This window comes from Mesoplodon bidens (assembly GCF_964165515.1).
Source record: "Mesoplodon bidens genome assembly, chromosome: X".
Classification (NCBI taxonomy): Eukaryota; Metazoa; Chordata; class Mammalia; order Artiodactyla; family Ziphiidae; genus Mesoplodon; species Mesoplodon bidens.
In genome coordinates this window covers 32,064,866-32,090,514 of record NC_138163.1, presented here as the reverse complement: position 1 = coordinate 32,090,514, position 25,649 = coordinate 32,064,866, and the positions used below count along the sequence as shown (strand labels likewise).

Here is a 25,649-nt window from a genome sequence, read left to right as displayed (position 1 = left end):
TTTTTTTAATATTGAGCTGAGTGATCTGTTTATATATTTTGGAAGTTAATCCTTTGTCTGTTGATTCATTTGCAAATATTTTCTCCCATTCTGAGGGTTGTCTTTTTGTCTTGTGTATACTTTCCTTTGCTGTGTAAAAGCTTTTAAGATTCATTCAGTTCCATTTGTTTATTTTTATTTCCATTACTCTAGGAGGTGGGTCAAAAAAGATCTTGCTGTGATTTATGTCAAAAAGTGTTTTTCCTATGTTTTCCTCTAAGAGTTTGATAGTGTCTGGTCTTACATTTAGGTCTCGAATCCATTTTGAGTTTATTTTTGTGTATGGTGTTAGGGAGTGTTCTAATTTCATTCTTTTACATGTAGCTTTCCAGTTTTCCCAGCACCACTTATTGAAGAGGCTGTCTTTTCTCCATTGTATATCCTTTCCTCCTTTGTCATAGATTAGTTAACCATAGGTGCGTGGGTTTATCTCTGGGCTTTCTACTCTGTTCCATTGATCTATGTTTCTGTTTTTGTGACAGTACCATACTGTCTTGATTACTGTAGCTTTGTAGTGTAGCCTGAAGTCAGGGAGTCTGATTCCTCCAGCTCTGTGTTTTTTTTTTTTTTTTTTTTTTCCTCAAGATTGCTTTGGCTATTTGGGGTCTTTTGGGTCTCCATACAAATTTTATGATTTTTTGTTCTATTTCTGTAAAAAATGCCATTGCTAGTTTGATCTGGATTGCATTGAATCTGTAGATTGCTTTGGGTAGTATAGTCATTTTCACAATATTGATTCTTCCCATCCAAGAACATGGTATTCCTCTCCATCTGTTGTGTCATCTTTGATTTCTTTCATCAGTGTCTTATGCTTTTCTTCATACAGGTCTTTTGTCTCCTTAGGCAGGTTTATTCCTAGCTATTTTATTCTTTATGTTTCAGTGGTGAATGGGATTGTTTCCTTAATTTCTCTTTCTGATCTTTTGTTGTTCGTGTATAGGAATGCAAGAGATTTCTGTGCATTAATTTTGTATCCTGCAACTTTACCAAATTCATTGATGAGCTCTAGTAGTTTTCTGGTGGCATTTTTAGGATTATCTATGTATAGTATCATATCATCTGCAAGCAGTGACAGTTTTACTTCTTCTTTTCCAATCTGTATTCCTTTTATTTTTTTTCTTCTCTGACTGCCATGGCTAGGACTTCCAAATCTATGTTGAATAATAGTGACAATAGTAGGCATCCTTGTCTTGTTCCTGGTTCCTGATCTTAGAGGAAATGCTTTCAGTTTTTCACCATTGAGAATGTTGTTTGCTGTGGGTTTGTTGTATACGGCCTTTATTATGTTGAGGTAAGTTCCCTCTTTGCCCACTTTCTCAAGAGTTTTTATCATAAATGGGTGTTGAATTTTGTCAAAAGCTTTTTCTGCATCTATTGAGATGATCGTATGGTTTTTATTCTTCAGTTTGTTAATATGGTGTATTACATTGATTTCCGTATATTGAAGAATCCTTGCACCCCTGGGATATATCCCACTTGATCATGGTGTATGATCCTTTTAATGTGTTGTTCTATTCTATTTGCTAGTATTTTGTTGAGGATTTTTGCATCTATATTCATCAGTGATATTTGTCTATAATTTTCTTTTTTTGTAGTATCTTTGTCTGATTTTGGTGTCAGGGTGATGGTGGCTTCATAGAATGAACTTTGGAGTGTTCCTTCCTCTTCACTTTTTTGGAAGAGTTGGAGAAGGATGGGTGTTAGCTCTTCTCTACGTGTTTGATAGAATTCACCTGTAAAGCCATCTGATCCTGCACTTTTGTTTGTTGGAAGATGTTTAATCACAGTTTCAATTTCAGTGTATAGTGAAACTCCAGAATATCTCTAATTGTAATGCCTATAGTGCTTAAGAAAGATAATTCATTCATTTTTGTTTTGGTGTTGCACTAGTCTGAAGGGAAATGTATTAAATGACTTCTATATATCTCCTCCAGTTCTCTGATTCTAAGATGTTCATCCTTTTGTATGTTTGCAGTATTTTAAATGAAAAAGAAGTCTTAAACACAGCATTACTATTCTTGATTATAAAGCAACTATTATTTCCATTTACAACCCTGCACGGGTTCTTTATTTGATGAAAGTTGGTCAGATTTTTCCCTAAGCATTTTTATTTCAGAGAACTGATGGATGGATGGGGCCAAACTCATAGAATATGAAATTCATCACTGCATAATACCCATTCAGATGGTAATAATAATTCTCAGGTATTTATCTTCCCCATTTTTTTGTAATTTATTCATGCCTCCTATTTTCTTTTCCTACTACTGTTCACTCTTTGGCTTACTGTTCATTAGCATATCTAACAGATAGTGAACAAGAAAGGCAAGGAAAATAAGTTGAAATAAATCAGATTGTTTTATTATTCATCACCAGATCTCAAAAAGCAGCTGTAGGAAGAGATTGGAAATTAATTTTTAAATGGATATTTTGTATTATCTCAGTCTTACCTGATGCCTATGTATCACAAAAACTAATCAACTTTATTATTGACAAAACCAAATCTAGTGGGGTTTTTTGTTTGTTTTTTGTTTGTTTGTTTGTTTTGTGGTACGCGGGCCTCTCACTGTTGTGGCCTCTCCCGTTGAGGAGCACAGGCTCCGGACGCACAGGCTCAGCAGCCATGGCTCACGGGCCTAGCCGCTCCGCAGCATGTGGGATCTTCCCAGACCAGGGCATGAGCCCGTGTCCCCTGCATCAGCAGGCAGACTCTCAACCACTGCACCACCAGGGAAGCCCTAGTGTTTTTGATCTTGTATGTTTGCTAGACTGCTCTTTCAAAGGGCAGTTTGCAGAATATTTCATAAATATTTCACTGTCTTTCCATTCATCAATATTTATTAAATTTTTAAAAATTTCTGTAGGTGTAGAATGCCTACTACACAGCTAGAAGAAACAAAAGATGCATTTGATATGGTTGCTGCCCTCAGGGAGTTTACGAACCAGCTAGGGAATCTGGCTTACACACCTAAAACAGATAATAAGAAAAGACAGCAAACTATCATTCAACATCAATGAAAAAGGCAAAATCTATACTGATGAATAAAATAAGAAAGTATACAATTTATTTGACACACTCTATCTCATTTCTGAAATTAACTATTATTGGTACTTCCATTCTAATAATGACTCCATTAGTAACAGACTCTAATGATTAGAGATAGTTTCTTTGTCCTTATCAAGCATGGGTCAACTAAGACTTTGCTGAATGGTTCAAATTATATTTTTATTATAGAAAATATCATTGGTTTGACAGTTTATATATGTTTAGGTTTTTGATGTAGTTAAATGCTCTGATCTAACTTTTTTCTTCTAGGGAGCAAACTCTTAAAACAAAGACAAATATAACATCATTAATATGCCAACGTATTTTTTTCCTTTGAATTTTTCTTGAGTATAAAATTTGTCATTTGGCTTGAGACAGCAGTATGTTGGTGAAATATGATTTACAGTAGTATTTTCCTAAGTTATTTGGTTAATAGGCCACATTGCTTGGACAAAATTCTGCATAATTAATACATATAAAAATCTATCATATACCTACTATGTGAAAAAGATTCTTTGTGTTATATATCCTTCCCATTTCCCCTCCTTTTAATGAATAATAGACTAATATTCCTATAGTAATAAGACAAACATTGCTGTCTGAGAAAGCAATAAGAAAATGCCCCAAATTTTAAAATTATAGCAAAATTATGATTACATATCAAAGAAAATGATCACATATTGTCACAAGGTAAGAAATATCAGAACTTTGACACATAGAAGAATTTTATTTTATTTTTTAAGACTGAGACTTCTGGTGATTGTGTTCTCTGAACTGTGAGTGTTTATATATGATGATAAAGAGGGCCAGGTGATAGATTCCATCCAGCTGTTGGTTTGTCACAAAGAGAGATCTCCAGATACCTAAAAAAACAATTTTCTGCTTTTTAACCTTCCTCAGAAAGTGTAAACAGCTTGGTTGAAATCCTTCCCCACACCCCTCTTCCTGGAGAAACAAGTCACATTTTATAGCGATGCCTATATCGTCATCCACATTAAAAAATAAAAATAAAATAGAATAACAAACAAAAGTTGGTACAACAATCACCATGTATTCATTGAGACTTACATTATATAATTTCCTTTAACATTCTATTAAAATTACTAGTTGGTTCAGTTAAAATGATCTGCTTCACATTACCCAATTAAAAAACAAACAAATATGTCTTGTATTATTTCTAAGTCTGTCTACACAAAGTGTAAACAACCCATAGCAAAATGAAAAGTTCAATCAGTCCCACTGTTTAGGCTATACGATGCCAAATTACCAGTTTGAATTTTCCCCACTGAATTGGCCAGATGTTTTAGCATTTTGCAGACACAGCCTAAGAAAGTATTCAACCACTTGCTACTGATGATTGTATCAGAGGGTGGGAATTCACATGCCTAGCAACACCCATACAGGCAGTAATACACCCTTTGCATAAAGTGAATTTTATGATGTTATGTCAGCAGTCATATTTTATCTTGCACAGAAATTATGAGGACATACTGCAGTCATATAAAACAGGATTTTGTTTTACCTAAGCTCTGATGAATTAAGGTAATTTATTGTGCATAGTTTTTTGCATGTGTTTAAAATGCCTAGAATATGTAGTTATGTATATACTTTTTTGAATTAGTGATCTGAAGATTTTTCTAATGATAGAATTGTGAGCTGCAGGCTGAATTTTTTTTTTTAATGTGATGATAGATTTACAATTCAAAGGAACATAAATGAACAGAAATGCCCTAAAAAAACTGTCTACCTGACTGATCTAAGAAAATGAACACTGAAAACAAACTGCCCTATAGTAGACTTCGTGGTAAAACTGATCACCCTGAGAATAATGAATTTATTTTCTTTTGTGCTTATTATGAACTTGGCAAACTGTCTCTGGTATAATTATTTGACTGTAACAATGAAGAGAAACAGCAAAAGCCCAACATCCAAGAGGGAGCTAGAACTGCTTCTTGGAAATTTGAGGACTCTGAGGAAACTTACTTTCAATTTGCAATTCTTCTTTTGCAATTAGAGTTAGGAATCTCTTTATCCTTAAGTTTCTGTTAAGCCTAATTAAAGGACGTAAGTGTCATTGTGGAGTACAAGGGAAAAGAAAAGGAAGTGAGAGAGTGAGAGAAATGGTGGTTGGGGAAGGATAGAAGAGAAGGAGTGAGGGGAAGAAAGAAGAGAAGGGAGGGAGGGAGAGGAGAGAAGAGAGGGAGAGGCATCAGCACAGTAGTAGAGTAGTGTTGGCATTCTTGAAGTGTGGTGTAATAAGTAAGCATGACCTAAGCTGTCAAATGAAATCAGGTTTACCCTTTTCAAGCTAGTCAAGGAGTCTTGAATATAGAGCAAGATTAAATGGTTTCCGGTGATTCCATATGCAAAAATAGTCAACATGTCCATATTTCTTCTTGAATAACACCATTTCCCCAAGTTTTCTTGGTTGCATACTTGCTAGCACCATAATATGCTAAAGGCAATTCCTTTAAGTAAATCTTAAAGCTCTGTCTTTTTTTTTGTAAATGACATTGCTAACAAGGCATCTTTTAGAGCAAAGGAAAATGGGCTCAGTTAAACATGTTAGTGCTGTTCTACAAGACTCTGGTATCAGAAATTCTAAATTACAAAAATTTCCATTAGTGCATCTGTTTATAAGCAGCCTGTATGGAAAAATGAGTGAACCATAAAAAAGTCAATATCACGGCCTGATCTTATGTAGCAAAATTCAGCTAGTGAGGTCTATGATGCTTAGGAGTGCCAAGCAATTACATTTCTGCCATATCTTGTTCCCCCAGAAAAGATTTCAGCTGCCTTTTAACAGGAGCTACAGATGCATTATAATCATTGCAGCCAGCAAAAATAGGCAACAGCAAATAATAGATGGAGGTTGGTGTGGAGGTGGGAGAGATACTTACCTTCCTGGCAATCAAAGTAAAGAAAGGAGAAATAATGGACTAACTCCCATTCTCAAATAAAAAGAAGCAACACAGATTTTCAGATAAGACAAACTTTCTGTCGAAGGCCTCATCTTTGAAATAAAGTATTGGTGTGATCCTTCATGTAAGAAGTATTAGGCAACAAAATACTGTATTGGATAATTTTATAAAATAAAAGCATAAGGACAGTCTTTATGTGTTTTTCAATAGTGAGTACATGTAAGAGTAAAGAGAAAACATGAAACTTTGTATTTACTGAGGCATTTCTATGGGGAACTATAATAGTATTAGTTAAATTTGCAGAAGTCTGACAATCTGATTTGATAGAAAGCTACAGCATAGAGATTCTGACAACTTCATTATTTATGTCAGTGGCTTTTAACTGAGTTAGTCATTAAAATAACCTGGAGATCTTTAAAAATATGTCTGGTTCTGATTCTCTAGTATGCCGTTTAAATATGTTTGAGATGGGGCTAAGTATTTTTTAAATATCTATTTTTAAATGTCTCTTTCTGGTTGGCTCTTCTGAATATTTGACATCCTTATTCTCTGGGTTTCCTCACAATGCAACCAGTATATTTGTGCCTGCTGTAAGTTAATGTTTTCCTGATGCTATTTTATTATCATTTATTTCTTTTCCCTCTGGATCCCAAGAAGATATATTATAGACATTTTTTTTCCAGGTGACATCTAGGAAACCAAACTTTCAAAACTGTAAAATTTTAACTGATAGGTATAGCATTGGCCTGAGTTCCTGGAAACTCTACATGGTGGCATGGCTTAAAATTTTTTTCGTCTAGACAGACAAGTACACCAGTTAACTGATAAAGAAGATAATTAATTTAAATACATTGAGCATCTACCCTGTGCCAGGAATTGTATCACTTTATGTCACTTTATATATGTTATCCCATTTAACCACCGGAGCAATTCTGGGAGAGTTATAACCCCCATTTTACATATGAGAAAACTCAGACTCATAGAGGTTAAGCCTTGCTCAAAGTTACACAGCTCAAAAGTGGCGGAGCTGAGATTTAACCGTCCTTAAAACCAATGATCGTTCCACTCTCCCATGTTGCTTCTATGGTAGGTTATACGGTGTGCTACATCCTGTGAGTTCATGATGATAACTGATGGCATGGCTTAAAATCAGGCAAAAAGGTATATAGTGCTCCTTCTTACTAAGCAAGAGCAAAAATAAATTATTTGTTTGATTCTTAAATTTATTTATGAGTCCATTGCTCTTCAAAGCCTATTGTAACTAAGATTGCTTCTCTATCATGATGCCGATGATCCTCTGGTCATTTTATGAGGATAGAGATTCTCTTTTTGCCACTGAGAAATGGAACCAATAGATAATATCCAGATGTTAAAAATGAAAACACACAGCAAATAAAAACCTTGATTGAAAAAATTTTGAAATACCAAAAAAAGGAATCTTAAAATCCCATTAATAAACAACTACCAAAGAGCCAGAATTTAAATAGATCTTATTAATTGTGTTTATCTCAGTGTGAAGCCATGTCAGAAAGTCTAAAGCAAATGTATTTTGTTAAAAGTACTACTGGCGGGGTAGCCCTGACCCGACAGTCGGAGTAGGAGCTGGAGAAAGCCTGGGCTGAGCCGACCGACACAGTTGCAGGTCCCGATGTTTGGGTACTCCGGGAGCTGCTCTCCAGCCCCTACCTCTGAACCCATGGATTCTCCATCTAGCGTTTCTTCCTACTCTCTTTATTCCTCTTTTTCCACCTCCCCAGTGAACAGTGACTCTGGCTTCCCCTCGGATAGTGAGAAGGAGGACAAGTGGGCCCATGGCCCCAGGCCAGACACTGTTGGTCAGAGGGGAGGTTCTCGGCCCAGCCCTGGTCCTATCCGCTGCAGGCAACGACCCAAGGTTTCCAGTAAGCAACCTACAGCATCTCACTCGGAACAGCGGGGCTTGGCTTCTTCTATGTCAGGATCTGGGGTCAAAAGATCAAGAGGTGGTGAATTGGAGACCAGTCTAAACATCCAGGGTTGTACCACAGAAGGAGACCTGCTCTTTGCTCAGAAGTGTAAAGAGCTCCGAGGATTCATACCCCCTCTCACAGACCTACTGAATGGACTGAAGATGGGTCGATTTGAGAGAGGATTGAGCAGTTTCCAGCAGAGCATGGCAATGGAGAGGATCCAGCATATAGTAGGTGTTTTGCAGAAGCCACAGATGGGAGAGCGTTATCTAGGAACCCTGCTACAGGTAGAAGGAATGTTAAAGACTTGGTTTCCTCATATAGCTGCCCAGAAGTCATCACTGCATAGTCAGCTGACCAAGCATTCTCCAGGCCACCACAGTTATCCAGCTGCTTCCTCTCCTGCACTTTCTGTGGAAAAGATGGACCAGACACAGCTAGGACAGCTAATATTGAAACCAAAGCAGCCTTGGCACCTCACTGAATGGCCAGCTATGAACCTCACTTGGATCCACACTACTCCAATTTGCAATCCCCCTCTCAGTTCCCCAGGTACCATCTCCTTTAGCCATGGTCCTTTAGGCACTGGAACCAGCATTGGTGTCATCCTTTTCCTCCAGCATGGAGTACAGCCCTTCACCCACTCAGCCCCAACCACGCCAGTTCCATCTACTACTACAGCATCTCCTGTCATCCCTGGTGATCCTAAGAAACTATCTGGAGAGGGGCCTTGTTGCCACAATTTGCCAGTAACTCTGCCATCAGACTGGAGCCGTACCCCATCCCCTCCTGGTCTACCCACCATGACCAGAGAGATGACCATGGGAGACCTAGAACAGATGAGAAGCCATCCTTCTGTTGCTCCTGATGTCCATCCTCTCAATCCCTAATGCAGGACTTGAGACTGTAGTTTCTAATTTGTGTAAATATATGTCTCTCTATATACTTTTTTAACTGTTAATGTGTGAATTTGTGTTGAGGGAAGAGAAATCCTTTCTGATTAAATAAATTTTATACCTAAACAGTTAAAAAAAAAAAAGTACTACTGGCACAGCAGGCCCTGAACATTAAAAAGGAAGCTTGTCATTATGGGGCTGCAACCGAAAGAGGAGACTAACATGGGTGTAAATCATTAATATTATATCTTAAACTTGAAATGCTGCATTTTAAAGCTGTTTATGTCCAACAGAATTCCCTACTACCCTGCATTTGTCTTAAGACTACTTGAATTGAGCATTTATAATCTGTTGAACATCAAGTGAATCACAACTTAGGGACCTGGCTTGTTAGTTATATTCAGAGTTGTAATACTAGTGTGCTTGAGACTATTACCAATATTAATTGATATAAAAATGATTTTCCCTTTGGATAGATTACTGGATGTCTATCGTGTAACACAGATAGAGTCCTATAATCTGAGAAGTAAGAATGAAAATCTTTGATAGGGTATCTGGTTCAAGATGATAGACAGCACACATTTATATCCTCTTTTTTGGAAAATCTTCTGAATAATAGTAGTGAAATATTAAAGATAGTAAATCTGTAAATTCACTGAAAATAAGAAACTCATTAAAAGATCAGGGCTAAGATACATATTCTAGAAAATGGAAGAAAGGTGAGACCATATTAATGGACAATCTACAAAGGTGAGAGCCAGAGCTCAGGGCCTGCACAGAATGCTGCAGCAGAGGTTAGAGGTGCTTTCACCAGAGAGGTGGAATAGGAATAGAATTATACAGCAACAGTATTGATGATCTATAGTAGTGGTCTCCAAGGTTGTGTGTGCTCATCCTAGGGGGTGCGCAAGATGATTCCATGTGGTACACAGAAAAAATAATGAAGTTTCCATTTCTACTTGTTTTCCATCAAAAAATAAGAAATATATGGTGCTTATCAATATTTTATAAACAGATTTATAAACACAGTAGTCTGTGTATCTGATTAAGCAGTATATATAATATATATTTTGATATATTAAGTATATAGTATTTATTTATTTATATAAATTGATACAAATAAAAATATAAATTTATATTTATATAAATTTTTTTTCACACACACACACACTGTGTTTTATTTTTACAAGAGATAAATAAACTGACACCAAGCATTGTAAATGGATGACCACAACAAAAGCAACAATGATTGCAATTACCAAACACGAAACACACTCATACTATGGCATAATATTGACATTCAGTCCAGTAATCCTCCACTGTAACAGCTCCTTTACTTTGCAGTGAAATTTGATTTGTATATTTTTTGCCTCTGAGTCCTTGTGGGATTTTTTCTTTTTTTATTCAAACAGAAAGTCACAAAAATTATAATCATCCTCATCAGTTCACTCAGTCCCATGTAATTAATTTTTTTTTCATCTTGATCTTTTGTTAGCACTTTTATGAATTCATCAGTTTTCGTTTAGAGTTCTGAAAATGCTTATTCATTCAGTTCAGCAGTATAGTCAGTTACCAGAAACCTGCACTTGTCAGAGTCTTTTCCATGAATTCCATGAAGATGAAACCCTTTTATAGGAACATTTTTGCAAAAGCATCAGAGTACACCCAGAACTGTCTGTAAATGACAAAAGACTTAAAAATGACCATGGTTAAAGATTTGATGAAAGTTCATAATAATGCAACTGACAAGGAATTTTAGTTATTTCTGAGATATAAATTTTAAAGTAATAACTAGAATTATGACTTATAACAATATACCAGAACATATAAGATTTTTAGAAATTTCATGTAATGTCTGAAACATTTATATTAACATATTTCCATACAAATAACCCTAAGGAAGTTTAGTATTAGTTGTTTTTGTTTGTTTGTATGTTTATACTGTAGGTTCTTATTAGTCATCAATTTTATACACATCAGTGTATACACGTCAATCCCAATCGCCCAATTCAGCACACCACCACCCCCACCCCACCGCGGTTTTCCCCCCTTGGTGTCCATACATTTGTTCTCTACATCTGTGTCTCAACTTCTGTCCTGCAAACCGGTTCATCTGTACCATTTTTCTAGGTTCCACATACATGCGTTAATATACGATATTTGTTTTTCTCTTTCTGACTTACTTCACTCTGTATGACAGTCTCTAGATCCATCCACGTCTCAACAAATGACCCAATTTCGTTCCTCTTTATGGCTGAGTAATATTCCATTGTATATATGTAGCACATCTTCTTTATCCATTCATCTGTCGATGGGCATTTAGGTTGCTTCCATGACCTGGCTATTGAAATAATTTATTATATATATATAATTATTGATGGATGTCCTTTTTTGTAACTGATAGAGTCTGCAGAATGGCTGTGGGGGTCAGCAACACCCCTATACTGGCCAAGATGCTATTTTCTAAAGAAATAAATGATCTACCAGGAAGGGGTTAGTGCTCTTGTTATGGTAGTTGATACCTCACAGAAGAGCCATCTCATTTTGGTATACAGAAGAGTGACTGTGTGCCTGTTTTCTGCCATAAGCACTAAAATGTAATCCACTTGTTTGAAGTTAGATCTGACTTTCAGGAACAAGGCTTGTGGAAGAAGACCTTTAGAATGGTAGAAGAATTGCTTGGTAGTGACCTATTATAATCCACCTAGTCCTTCGTTTGTAAGTATGAATAGAAAACCAAGCATCATCAGATATTTGAGAAAGACTGGAAACATAAAATAAGCACAACTAACTCTGGAAAAACTAGGAATTTGGAAGAAAATAACTTTAAAAAATTATAGGAATTAATATTCTTGAATCAAAAGGTTCCCACATTCATAAAATAAGAGCAGATGACTATAAGAAGAATAGCCAGAAAACAAGGGAAATTTAAATTTGATTAAAAAGAAAGTCAACAGAATAAATTCAAATTGAATGTAAAATGAATTGCAAAAATATTGGATATCACATAGATGATGAAAGTTTTATTGGCAAACAGTAAGAATCACATGGCAGAGCCATTGGTAAATGAATATCTAGTAAAATTAGATCAGTTCAAAATTGAAAGAAGAAAAAAATTGATAAATATAATGACATGGTAGGTGTTTCACAATAAGATAATTTAAATATCAAAATATTAGGGAAATCCTTTTGGAAAATGAATGAAACCTTCAAATATTTTTGCAAAAATGACTTTATTTTCATGCAGTGAAGTTTAAATGCAAAATGAGGAATATAGTAGAATGTTATAATTTAGTTGGGAAAATTCTTTCCCAGACCCCAGTAAAAATTAATACTTTCATTCATTGTTTATTCTAAGATATTAATGCAAAGTTTTAATTAAAACATAAATGTTATTAAATATAAGTTAAACAAATGTAAATTTTATTTTTTTTTCCAGGCAAGTTCTCAATAAAACCTTTACTTTCCACTATTTTCATAACTGTGAAATTTTGGTTCTGGTTTTCAGCATTTTCACTTTAAGTAGAATTTTTTAAAAACATTGATAAGGAAGTCTTAGAATAGTATGATTTAAGAAGGTTGATGATCTAAGTCATAAGACAAATAAGACATACATTTCTTATGTCAACAGCCAAAAAGGGAAAAAAATTCCCTGACCTGTTATTCTAGGAAAAACAAGCTCTATAAGGATGTAATGATCCAAAAACAAAGCAAACTAAAATGTGGCATGATTTTGAGCATTAAATGGAGTGTAAATGCACTTGACTTTGATGCTTGAAGCATCTTCCTTTAAGAGAGTATATCATTTTTCTGTAGATCCAGTCATACCATTTGGCCGTACAGTGAAAGATATTCACATAATTCTAATATTGAAAAGTATAATATACATATTTACATAATTTGAACAAACAACCTATAAATTTGGAAATTTTAATTATATTTGAAGTGCAAGTTTATGTCATAAATCTTGTCAATGTAAAAAGAAAAGGTCATGTTAAGTTAGGATGTAAAGGGGAAGAAGAAGATTGCAATTTTTCTCTGACTTAGTGGGGGAATCAATGGCTATAATTTAAAATCAATAAATTAAGAAGTAAGGCTTTGTAAAGATAATCAACAGAAGAATTATAAAAACAAAATCTATCTAATAGATATTGGGAAGACGGGGGAAAAAGGGTCTATTAATTGAGCTTAATTCATTATATTTAAATACTCTTTAAATTTTCATTTGAAGAATGGGAGTATAAGCATATTATTTAGAGTTTTTGACATGACCCCCAGAAAAGCAAAAGAAATAACTCCTAAGTAGTGGGACTGGTAATGTCGGAATGGGGTGGATTTTTAAAAACTTTTTATTTAATACACTTCGGTAGTTTTGAAATTTTATTTCCATGTGCATGTATAATACCCTCTTCTTCCTCACTTTCTAATTCCTTCCTCCTGAAGTAACCAATGGTAAAAATTTGATATACCTTCATTCACACCCTTACATCTGCTAATTTTCTCTATTCTCTCTCTCTCTCTCTCTCTCTCTCTCTCACACACACACACACACACACACGCACACACACACATGCATACATGCATACATACATATTAGTGCTTTTTGTCTTTCTGTAGGTGAGATTCTCAAAAGAGTGATTATGGGGCTTCCCTGGTGGCGCAGTGGTTGAGAGTCCGCCTGCCGATGCGGGGGACGCGGGTTTGTGCCCCGGTACAGGAGGATCCCGTGTGCCGCGGAGCGGCTGGGCCCGTGAGCTGTGGCTGCTGAGCCTGCGCGTCCGGAGCCTGTGCTCCGCAGCGGGAGAGGCCGCAGCAGTGAGAGGCCCACATGCAAGAGTGATTATTAGGCCAAATAATATGCATATATTTCTCGTAATAGATTTTGCAACATTGCTTTTTTAAAAAGTTGTAGCATTTCATAATCCCAGCATCAATAATGAGAATGCCTTTTCCCGTATCTCTGCCAGTACTGGATATTATTATCCTTGTTAATTTTACCATCAGATGTGTAAAAAAAGTAAGTACATTGTTGTTTTACTTTGAATTTCTCTGACCACTGATGAGATTGAGTCTCCTTTCATATGTATATTTACATTTCGATTTTCTTCTTCTCTGGATTGGCTGTTTGTAACCTTTATACATATTTCTATTTAATAATTAGTCTTTTCTTCATTAAGCATAGTATCTTTTGCTAATTAGTCACATTAACCCATAGTCAGAAAATTTAGAAAATATTTGGGATATGAGTATAATTTTTAAATGATTGTTTATCTGAAATTCATATTTAAATGGGATTCCTTTGATTTATTTGAAAGACTACTCATAGTCTGTTATTTATTTGATTTTGTTTATGATATCCCTTGCCAAACAATTAGGTAATTGAATTTACTAATCATTTTCTAAAGGCTTCTATTTTCCTGTCTATATTAAGAAGATATTCCCCACTCCATGGTAATGTGAATATTTCCTGTTATTGCAAAATGTTTCTTTTTTTTTTTTTTTTTTGCGGTACACGGACCTCTCACTGTTGTGGCCTCTCCCGTTGCAGAGCACAGGCTCCGGACGCGCAGGCTCAGCGGCCATGGCTCACGGGCCCAGCCACTCCGCGGCATGTGGGATCCTCCTGGACCAGGGCACGAACCCGTGTCCCCTGCATCGGCAGGCGGACTCTCAACCACTGCGCCACCAGGGAAGCCCTGTTTCTATTATTTTACTTGTTACATTTAGATCTTTATATGGAATTTATTTTTTGATTATGTCAAGTAGTAGACATTTTTCTCAAATGAAATCATTTTTTCCAGCACCATTTATTAAATAAATTATGCTTTTTCAACTGAATTAAATGCCAACTTTGTCACATTTATAATATATATTAGATTTAGACACTTATGCTTTACAACTAATCTATTTGTCCATTCTTATCCACCTGACTTTAGAGTAAGTTTACTATTTGATACAGAAGGTCTTGTATCACTGCTACTGCACTATCAATTTTAATATAATATTCTACGCATTTGATGATCTTTACTATTCTATATAAAATTTTATATCATTTAATCCAATTCTAAAAATTTGGAATGAGTAAAATTATGTATTCATTTGCAATAAATTGAGGTGTTCATACTATTAACTACCCCTGTGCAGGAAATGCTATTCATTCCCACTAGTTCTGATATTTTTTATGTTGGCCTATAAAACTTGTTTTTAATTTAATTAAATGACTTATTGAGATAATATTCAAATACCATAAAATTTACCCCTTTAAAGTATTAAATCCAGAGGTTTTACTATATTAACAAAGATGCAACCATAACCACTATCTACTTACAAAAAAAATCATTACCCCCAAAAGAAAGCACATACCCATTAGCAATCATTTCCATTTCCTCTCTCTCCTCAGTCTTTGACAACCACTAATCTAATTTCTGTCTTTATGGATTTGCATATTTTGGACATTTCATGTAAATTGAATTACATAATGTGTTGTACTTTGAGACTGGTTTCTTTTACTTAGCATAATGTTTTCAAAAGTCCATCCATATTGCAACACATATCAGTATGCTATTTCTTTTTATCGATGAATAGTATTACATTTTATGGATATACCCCACATTATTTATCCACTGTTCAGTTGATGGATATTTGAGTTGTTTCCACTTTTTGGCTATTATTATCAATTCTGCTGTGAACACTCATGTATGAGTCTTTGTGTGGATATTTGTTTTCATTTCTCTTGGGTATATACCTAGGAGTAGAATTGCTGAGCCATAGGGTAACACTATGTTTAAATGTTTGAGGAAATGCTAAACTCTTTTTCATATAGGCTGTGCCAGCAAGATATATGGTGCATATCTTCATCAACACTTAGTATTGTCTCTCTTATTTATCTGCCACCCTAGAGGCTATGGAGTTGTATCACATAGTGATTTTCATTTTCACTGCCCTGATGGCTAATGATGCTGAGCATCTGTTCATTTTTTTAATTACCATTTATATGTACCTTCTTTGGAGAAATGTGTTTTCAAATCCTATGCTCTTTTTGAAGTGGACTGTAGACTTTTTATTGTTGAGTTAGTAGAATTTGTTATATATTCTGGATACTAAAACCTTATAATATATATGATTTGCAAGTATTTCCACCCATTATGCTTTTTATTTATCCTGTCCCCAGAAATCTTCCTAAATTATGTTATCTGCTTTGGTACGTTTTTTAAAAGTAGACTTTCCTAGGTTGTCTACATCAATAATTAAATCAACCAAAAATAAGAAAAATATATTAATTGGTTTCTAATATTTGTGCTAATTATTTCAGTCTCTTATATTGGATAAAACTAAAACAAGTCTTTTTTAATGAACTTATTTATTTATATATTTTTATTTTTAGCTGCATTGGGTCTTGGTTGCTGGGCATGGGCTTTCTCTAGTTGCGGTGACCCGGGACTACTCTTCCTTGTGGTGTGTGGTCTATCTCATTGTGGTGGCTTCTCTTGTTGGGGAGCATGGACTCTGGAGCACAGTTTCAGTAGTTGTAGCACACGGGCTTAGTTGCTCCATAGCATGTGGTATCTTCCCGGACCAGGGATCGAACCCGTGTCCCCTGTATTGGCAGGCAGATTCTTAACCACTGCACCACCAGGGAAGTTCTAAAGCAAGTCTTGTTAACATGGTAGTTTATCTCATTGACTTATTTCTAATTTATTAAAATTGGCTCCAGTATTCTTCAACTAAAATAATATTTGATTTTGGCTTTTCATAAATAGTATTTTTCATAGTTACTAGTCCTATTTTATTAAGAGTCATACGGAATTCTTTTGGAATTCTATTAAATGTCATTTCAGTACTTAAAATATAACCTACGGTTTTCTTCACTTTCTTCACTTAATTTGTTAATGTAATGACCTTTGTTCATATATTTCTTAATGATTAAAACGATGAACCATCGTTACAATTTTGTAATTAACTAAGAGTGATTCTTGTGTATTATTAATATTTAGATTCACTTATGATTTTGATTGTTAATATTTCATTTAAAAATTTTCAATGACATTAACAAATTATTTTATATCAAAATGAAAGAATCACTAAAAGCCCAATTCAATTATCATTTTCTTATCCCTAACACTGAGCTGAATCTTTTAGATTGCTTGTACTATCCACAGTCTCCCACTTAACTACTTGAATTTGCTAAATATACTTTGTATTCTTAGTTCCCAATACCATTAGCTGTAATATTAGTACATATATTTTGTTTTAACAATTCTTGTAAGAACAACAACAAGAGCTATAATAATTATGAGGAAGAGTACAAGGAAAAGGAAGAGAAGATATAATAGATGATGGGTTAGTTAAGTCATAAAAAGAAACAAATGGTGATTGTTCTCTATTATTACTGAAGAATGTTCCAGAATAAATAACTGAATTATATTAATGAGAGAAAGAGATACAGCGAGACAAAGGAGGAAACATAAAGCTTATCAAAGAACATAATAGTTAGGCAAAGGGAAGAAGGGGGATTCTTTTGTTTCTGAGATGAATGTGTGCCTGTTAACAGTGAATTACATCATTGGGCTATGACCTAAGTGTTTTGATCAGTTCTGTGATTAGTATCAGTCGTAGACACAAGTATTATGCATTTTTTGGTAGGTATGGTTAAGGGGAACAATATGATGTGAATTAGCTTAAATATAGTAAGTTAATTCCTAAAGTAATTTTGGGTCCATCTATCTGATTTTAAACTTTGAACTTTGAGAGGTTTTAGTTGTTCCTGTTGTTGTTGCTGCTGCTGTTTTCCTTTTTATTTTGAAAGGATTTTAGGTTTATGGAAAAGTGATAAAATCATACAGAAGTCCTATATTTCCGTCACCCAACTTAGATTTTCTAAAATGAAGATCTTACATAGCAATAGTAAAATTATCAAAACCAAATAATTAATATTGGTACAATTTGCTTAATAAGCTGTAGACCTTACTTCAATTTTACTAAAGTTTCAACTAAACTCTAAGGTTTTAACTTTTTGTATTTCAGGATTCCATCTTGAGCTTAATCTCCAATCTCTCACAATTCCTCATTTGTTCCACGTATTCCATTACCTTGACAATTTTGAAGTTCAGGTATTTTGACATAGATTACTTTTTTCTTTTGTAAGTTACAATACAAAATAAAATGATGGAAACTATATGCCCCTCCTATTCTACAAAGAAATACCCACTAAGTCCATAGAGTTCCCAAATTAAATGACTGATATCATAAGTCTACAGGCTATTTATATCTGGAAGTTCTTCCCTCAGAGTGGAGACAAATGGAAAGAGCTTGGAAATCTGATGTGCTTCTGAATATTTGCACTGGTGCATTCTCCAGAATATTCAGAACCTAGTTATTTTCTGCATATAAATTGAACAACTCAGTTCTGATCTGAATGGAAAATGGATAATATTCTCTCAAGATTGAAGTATAGTAATTAAACTGATCAGGGAATAATTCTTTCATTTGAAAAGGAGTGTGAAAATGAATATGAAGATAACCATGTTTACATATTCAGAGAATGACCCATCTTATTAGATTCATTATTCCCAAATAAATGGTAAAGTTATTAAAAACCAGTATTCTTTTAAAAAGCCTGACATTTTAAAAACATAATAATAATGATGAAGTATAGAAAGATTTCATGAAAGCCCTGTAATCATATTATTGTTGAGATGGGAAATAATTACTCATTATAAAAAATAAATGAGTCATAGACCTTAAAAACAAAACTATGGTTAGGGAAAGTCTATTTTAAAGAAAACAGTCTATTGGAAAAGGATCTTCAGACAACTTTCCCCCTTGATTTATTACAACCAATTACTCTCCCTTTGCTCAATGTCTATTAAGCACACTAAACTAAAATCACATAATTTTTTCTACGTTGATATAAAATAAATTGTTACCTGAAGGAGTCTGGATTTTTGCAATTTGTATTGAGATATAATTCCCATCATCTAATATTTACTGTTTTAAAGTGTTCAATTCAGTGGTTTTCAGTATATATACAAGGTTGTGCAACCATCACCACTATTTAATTCCAGAATATTTTCACCTCCGCAAAAAGAAACCCCTTGCCTATTAGCCATCACTCCCAGCTGCTACCTCCACCCATCCCCTTACAACCACTAATCTAATTTCTGTTGCTATGGGTTTGCTTATTTTGGACATTTCATATAAGTGAAACCATACAATGTGTACCCTTTTGTGCCTGGCTTATTTAATTAAGAATGTAGGGCTTCCCTGGTGGCGCAGTGGTTGAGAGTCCGCCTGCTGATGCAGGGGAGACGGGTTTGTGCCCCAGTCCGGGAGGATCCCACATGCCGTGGAGCGGCTGGGCCCGTGAGCCATGGCCGCTGAGCCTGCGCGTCCGGAGCCTGTGCTCTGCAACGGGAGAGGCCACAACAGTGAGAGGCCGCGTACCGCAAAACAAAAAAACAAAAAAACAAAAAAAACCCAACAGTAATAAGAATGCTAACTGAACTGGGGGAAAGATAGATGAACACGTTGAGAATTTTAACAAAGAAGTGGAAAATATAAAAAAGTCAGAGCTTACGATTACAATAACTAAAATGAAAAATAGAGGGAATTAATGGCAGATTAGGTGATATGGAAGAACACATATGTGATCTGGAAAACAGAATAATGGAAATCAAACAATCAGAACATCAAAAAGTAAAATAAATTTTTAAAAAATGAGAATAGTTTATAGGACCTCTGGGAAAACATCAAGCATACTAACATTTGTATTATAGGGGTCCCAGAAGGAGAATTGAAAGACAAAAGGGTATAAAATGTATTTGATGAACTAATGGCTGAAAACTTTCAGAACCTGAAGAAGGAAACATATATTCAGGTCTAGGAAGCACAGAGTTCCAAACAAGATGACTCCAACGAGACCCACACCAAGATATATCATAATTAAAATGGCAAAAGTTAAAGAGAGAATTCTAAAGGCAGCAAGAGAAAAACAAAGCATCTACATACAAGCAAACCTCAACAAGGTTATCAGCTTATTTTTCAGCAGAAATTCTACAGGGCAGAAGAGAGTGGCATGATATATTTATCATGTGCTAAGAGGAAGAAATCTACAACATAAAATCCCCTACCCAGCAAGGTTATCATTCAGAATTGAAGGAGCGATAAAGAGCTGCTCAGACAAGCAAAAACTAAGAGTTCATCAATACTAAACCAACCTTACAAGAAGTTTACAGGGTCTTCTTTAAGTGAAAAAGAAGAGGCTACAACAAGAAATTATAAGAAATTATAGGAAGGGAAAAATGCAAATCAAAACCAGAGTGAGATATCACAGCACACCTTACTGAACATTCCAATCTGCCTGTCTCCTTGAGGATACTCTAGTAAATATCCTCCAACCTCCTTGCTGTCACATATAATAAACAATTTCTAGCTCTTTTTTGATCTCTTAACAACATTTGAGTGTTGCCCATTGTTGTTTCGCATTGCTCCCTTACCACACTCTGCTGGTTTTCATTCTATTTATGTAAATTTTCATATTCATCATACTCATTCTCAATTTTCTTTGCTGGCTCCTATTTCTCTCCATATATCATTCTTTGGTAGGTCCATAGCTTATCTCAGTTTGGTTAACCTTATCCACTTGCATGGTTTCAATTACCTAATTCTGTATCTCTAGCCCAGAAATTGTTCTCCTGAGTTCCGGACCTATATATCTATCTACTTAATGCCCTGTTCACCTGTATTTTGATCAGTCACCTAAATCTCAAAAGTTACCTGCTGCTTTGACAGGCCCATTTTGATGAGATCAGACTATGTATGGCAAGCACAAACATTTAAAAATATTTTTAAAACAATTATTTTATACTTTAAATGTATACTAAATGTAGTTCATACAAGATTCCAAAACTGAAAATATATACAGTGAAAAGTGAGTCTCTCTCACTGCCTTTTCCCCCATTACTTAGTTTTCCAACCCAGGGACAACCACTTTACTAGTTTCTTAGAAATCTCTACAGATATATTCTGTCTGTATGCAATACGTTCCATTGAAGAGCTCGTTGTGTTTCCCCCAATATTTAAACATTCAGCTTTTTGTTTTTATTGAGTTGGTGCTATGAGCACTTTGAAGTTATGATATGTGACTTCACAATCTTTGCATCCCAATTCCTAGTACAGTGTATGACACATAGTAGGAACTCAGTGCATCATAATTAAATAAATGATAAATTATGCACTGTGCTAAAACCAGACAACATAACAATAATCAGACAGACCAAATGGCAATTACATTAACACATAGTGGATTTTCAAAAGCAACTTCCCGATTTTAATTGTATTAATTTTAATTTAGCTGTTCATTTATTAAATCTTACTCCAAGCTGTATGTAATTTGATCCGTAGTGCTCTTTAATGTTTATCAGTAGTTCTGTTCACTAGTAATTAGTTTTATTTGAAAAAAAGCATAATTAAAAGAAGAATCATGCTATAATCTTTGATTCAGGTCAAGCTTATGGGAAATCTAGAGGTTCAGAATACAAGCTCCCTGAAGTGTAGTCTTAGTAGCTAGTGGGATAAAATAACAGCTTCAGGAGTATGCTGGCCTCAGAAACTAAAAGCCCATAGAGTGATGACAAATACCAATTTTCTTAAGAAGATAATCTGAACTGGCCTAGTTAGCATATGTTTCAATGTTCAGTAAGGCATCTGATTAAATTTGTCTTTCTCCTTTATTTTTCATGTATAATTTAATTTACTTTTATAGTTACAAATCTGAAGAAAAAGCCCTTTGGTGTTCACCTGATTCTTTTCAGGTCACATAGTGAATATAAGGCTATAATTCTACCTAAAAGGTTCACAGATAATAAACCTCAAGAGTACAGGTTTTTGTAAGCAGTTAACCCTCCATTCTTCCACCTCCCCAACTCCCCGTAAATTATTTACTTTTAAAATACATCATGTTGGCAGAAAAAGTTCATAGTGCAAGAAACACATAAGGAGAGAGGGCAACAGCATATTCAGAAGGATGAAAAAATGCTATTTGAGGACAGAGATCACTTGGAAATGCAAAAGTACAGCTGTTCCTAATGCAAAAAGTACATAGAAATTATTTGTGTTAAATGAAGCTTCCAAAGTTCCATGGAGACCTAAGGACCCTACAGTCTAGACATTCCATTGAGCTGTATGTCACCCAGACATAGCACAACTTGACCTCATTCTTCATTACACCAAATGTGACTTTTAAAGTGCAGTCTCAGTTAGCTCAGGGAACAAAAATACTAATTTTGACTTTAACCCACTGTAGAGGACCAACAGATGCCAATAATTATTTTCTAAATCATTTTTTGCCTTTTCCCGGATCCTTTTCTTCAACCTGACTTTTTCCTATCCAAATCTATGTTCCAAAAGAAGCAAAACAAAACAAACCACACAAAAAATCTCAGTTGGGGCTTAAAATTATCATGTCAGCTCTACCTGAAGTTAAATTTTGGTCTTTATGAAATGCTAGAGTGCAATATTTTCAACTGCATCTGAATTATGTGAGATAAATGATAACAGATTCAGTGTGTATTATGTGTGATATTTGTTCTTTTGGTATGTGTTCTAAAACAGTTCAAGTAAAATGAAAATGTAAGGATACTAAATTACAATGGTGTCCAGTATGACCATGAGAGAACAGGGATGCCATCTTCTACAGTAGTCCTGTGCATCTCATCTTTTTCTACTAATTTTTCTGGGTGCTCAATCTGTATCATTTACCTGGTTGCTTCCCTTAGAAAAATTTTATTTCAGCTAGGAAAAATATGCTGGGTTATTCAGAAGCAATCTATATAGATTTCAATTCTCTGTATATACTCCAATGTTAATTCTAGTCTAGAAAGAGGCCAACGTTAGGGAAAGGAGTACACTTCAGAGTTACCATTCTCTCAGTGTGTGTGTGTGTGTGTGTGTCTGTGTGTGTGTGAATAGTTTGAAAAGGGTCATCAGGAGATTCTAATAGAGTTCCTACACCACCACCCTCATCCAATTATTTGTCCATGTTCAAGTCTAAAGTAGTGCCATGGAAATTGAATGTATTGCTCATCTTTGTAGATAAATAGAGGAAAACAACAGATACCTTTGTGTTATTGAGAGATAACTGGGCACAAACCAGGCTCAAAGCTGAGCATGTCCTACATACTACCAGCTCTGCAAAGGTTTGAGGAAGAGAAATGAAGGACAATTCCAATGTTTCCTGAGGTAAAGAAGTAGGTCACAGTTGAAACTTAATTTTTCAAAATAAATACTAATGTTTCAAATTTCTATTAAAAGAATCAGGGGTTGGTGTTGAGTTGAGAGACTATTGCAGTAATATGGGTGATAGATGACTGGCTTGGACCAGAGTGGTAACATTGGAAATGGTGAGAATTGGCCATATTCTGAACATAATATGAAGGTAGAACCAAAATATTTGCTGTGAGATCTTAGGTGGAATATGGAGGAAAAAATGAATCAAGGATAACTCCAAGTTTTTGGCCTAAGAGACTTAAAAAATGCAGTTGGCGTTAACTAAGTTAGGAAATCCTAGTGGAGGAGCAGGCTTAGGGATGGTGATATGGAGTTTAGTTTTCATCATGTTAAACTTGAAAAGAGTTTGACTTTTAATTTGAATAAGTCTATTCCATTTATCTGCATAACAATCAATCTTTAAACTTAGTGAATTAAAACAGCAACAATTTAACTATATTTTATGCTTTTCTGTGTCAGGAACTAAAATGAGGCTTGGCTGGGTGATTTTTCTGGTCTATGTGGCATTGATGAATGTCACTTGTTGCCATTCAGCTGGCAGATGGGATGGTTTGGAGGTTCTGCAAAAGGTTCCCTCACATGTTGGCACCTTGGTGGGGATGGGTGGAAGGCTAAGCTGAGCTAGGACTGTCAACCATAGCACAGCAAACTCAGGACAGTTAGATTTCTTACATGGCAGCTCAGAGCTATGAGAAACTATTCCAGTGAACAAGGTAAGACCTGCCTAATATTTCATGGCCTACCATTGGTAGTCACATAGCAGCATTCTGCAGCACTCTACTGGTCAAAAGAGACATAAGCCCACTCAAGGTGAGAGGACATATATTTTACCACTTGATGGGAAGTGTTAAAGATTTTGCAGTATGCTTTAAAGCTACCACAAATTCATTGGAGTGTTTCGAGAAGAGAGGATCAGCCCAATGTGACTTAGGTTTAAAAGGATAGCTCTGAACGCTGTGTGGAAAAAAAGACTCTAATGGGGAGAGGGTAGAAGCAGGGAGAGCAATTAGAAGGCTATTACAGTGATTCAGGTGAAAGATGATGGCTTTGACCTGAGTGACAGTAGTGCAAGTGGTAAGGAGTTTTTTAATTTCAGATACAGTTTGAAGATAGAACTGATGGAAATTCGATGGGAAAGATGTAAGAAAAAGAGAGAAGCCAAGGATGATGTCCAAGGCTAAGTCTAAGCAACTGAGTGCATTTACCTTTATGTGGAATATTGCAGGAATAACAAGTTTCAGAATGGGGGAGTAGAAATCAACAGTTTAGTTATTTATCATGTAAGGGTTAAGATACCTATTAGATATCAAAGTGTTAACTGGATGTAGAAGCCTGGAGTTGAATCAATTGCTCATGGCTACTTACATAAATTTTCAAAATACAGATGACATTTAAAAGCATTAGGACTGTATGAGATCATCAAGGAATTCAGTCTAAATAGAGAAGGTAAGAGGACACATGATGACAGACTCCTGGAGAACTCCAATATTTAGAGGTTGAGAAGAGGAAGAGAATTGAGCAAATGGTACTGAGAAGGAGCAGCCAGTGAGATAAGAGAAGGACAAGAAAAATTTTATGTCCTGGTACCTAAGTAAAGGAAGCGGATCAGTGATCAACTGTGTCAAATATTAGTAATGGATCTAGTGAAACAAAGACTAAAAGTTGATCCAAGTTTTTGGCAATTTGGAGGTTGTTGTTGACTTTGAAAAGAATGGCTTTAGTGTATTTATGGGGATAAAAATCTGTCTTTAGATTTTTGAGTTGGAAGCAAACGACGACTTCTGAAGAATTTTCTATGAATGGAAGAAAAAATGGAGATGGCTGAGGATATGTGGAGTCAGGTAAATAATTTTGAAACATGGTAGATATAGTACTTCTTTGTGATGAAAGTAAGAAAGAATGAATTTATGCTCAATCAATCCATGTAATCATTATAATGTTATTTTTAACATTTTAGCTCATTTTAAAGGTATATTTGAATTTACACACATATTATTAAGGTGAAGTTAGGGGAAGCAGTCTGTGTCCTTAAATATTACAAAATTCAACAAAAATTAACTCATATTATTAGACAAACCCGTGAATATATAGTGAAGAAGGTACATTCCACTGAAACATGTTTAGCAGAAAATTTACTAACTGGAAGTACATAATCTTAGAAAAGAGGATTTCAGGGGATGTTAATGGGTACAGTATTTCTAACATTGTTCTCTTTATTTCAATTCCCACTTTCATCACCTAATTCTGGTGTTCTTTATCCCTTGCCTGAATTATTACAGGAGAATATTTACTGATTTTACTCTCTATCCCTATACGAACTGATCTAATACTTGGCTGTAAATGTATCTTGACTGGCAGAGTTCTAACTTGGATGTTTTCTGCCTGCCACAATCTAACCTAAGTGAGCTTTTAGCTATATCTCTCACTATTCTTCTATCCTCCTGCACAATATACCTTTATACTCCAAATAATAGTGACTAGTCATTTCCAAAACTAACCTTAAATTTCCCTAATT

At 35.0% G+C, this 25,649-nt stretch overlaps 1 protein-coding gene across 1 annotated transcript; it reads left to right on the top strand.

Annotated features, from left to right (window-relative positions):
- The first annotated feature begins 7,632 nt into the window (after positions 1-7,632).
- LOC308608927 (circadian-associated transcriptional repressor-like) lies at positions 7,633-8,931 on the top strand. Its single transcript, XM_081222299.1, has one exon. It carries the CDS (start codon positions 7,652-7,654, stop codon positions 8,840-8,842), a length of 1,191 nt encoding a protein of 396 aa, XP_081078425.1. The 5' UTR covers positions 7,633-7,651; the 3' UTR covers positions 8,843-8,931.
- The last annotated feature ends 16,718 nt before the right edge of the window (positions 8,932-25,649 follow it).

Excerpts from the sequence above, each read along its gene's own strand:
- LOC308608927 (XM_081222299.1), top strand. The coding sequence starts at position 7,652 with ATGTTTGGGTACTCCGGGAGCTGCTCTCCAGCCCCTACCTCTGAACCC.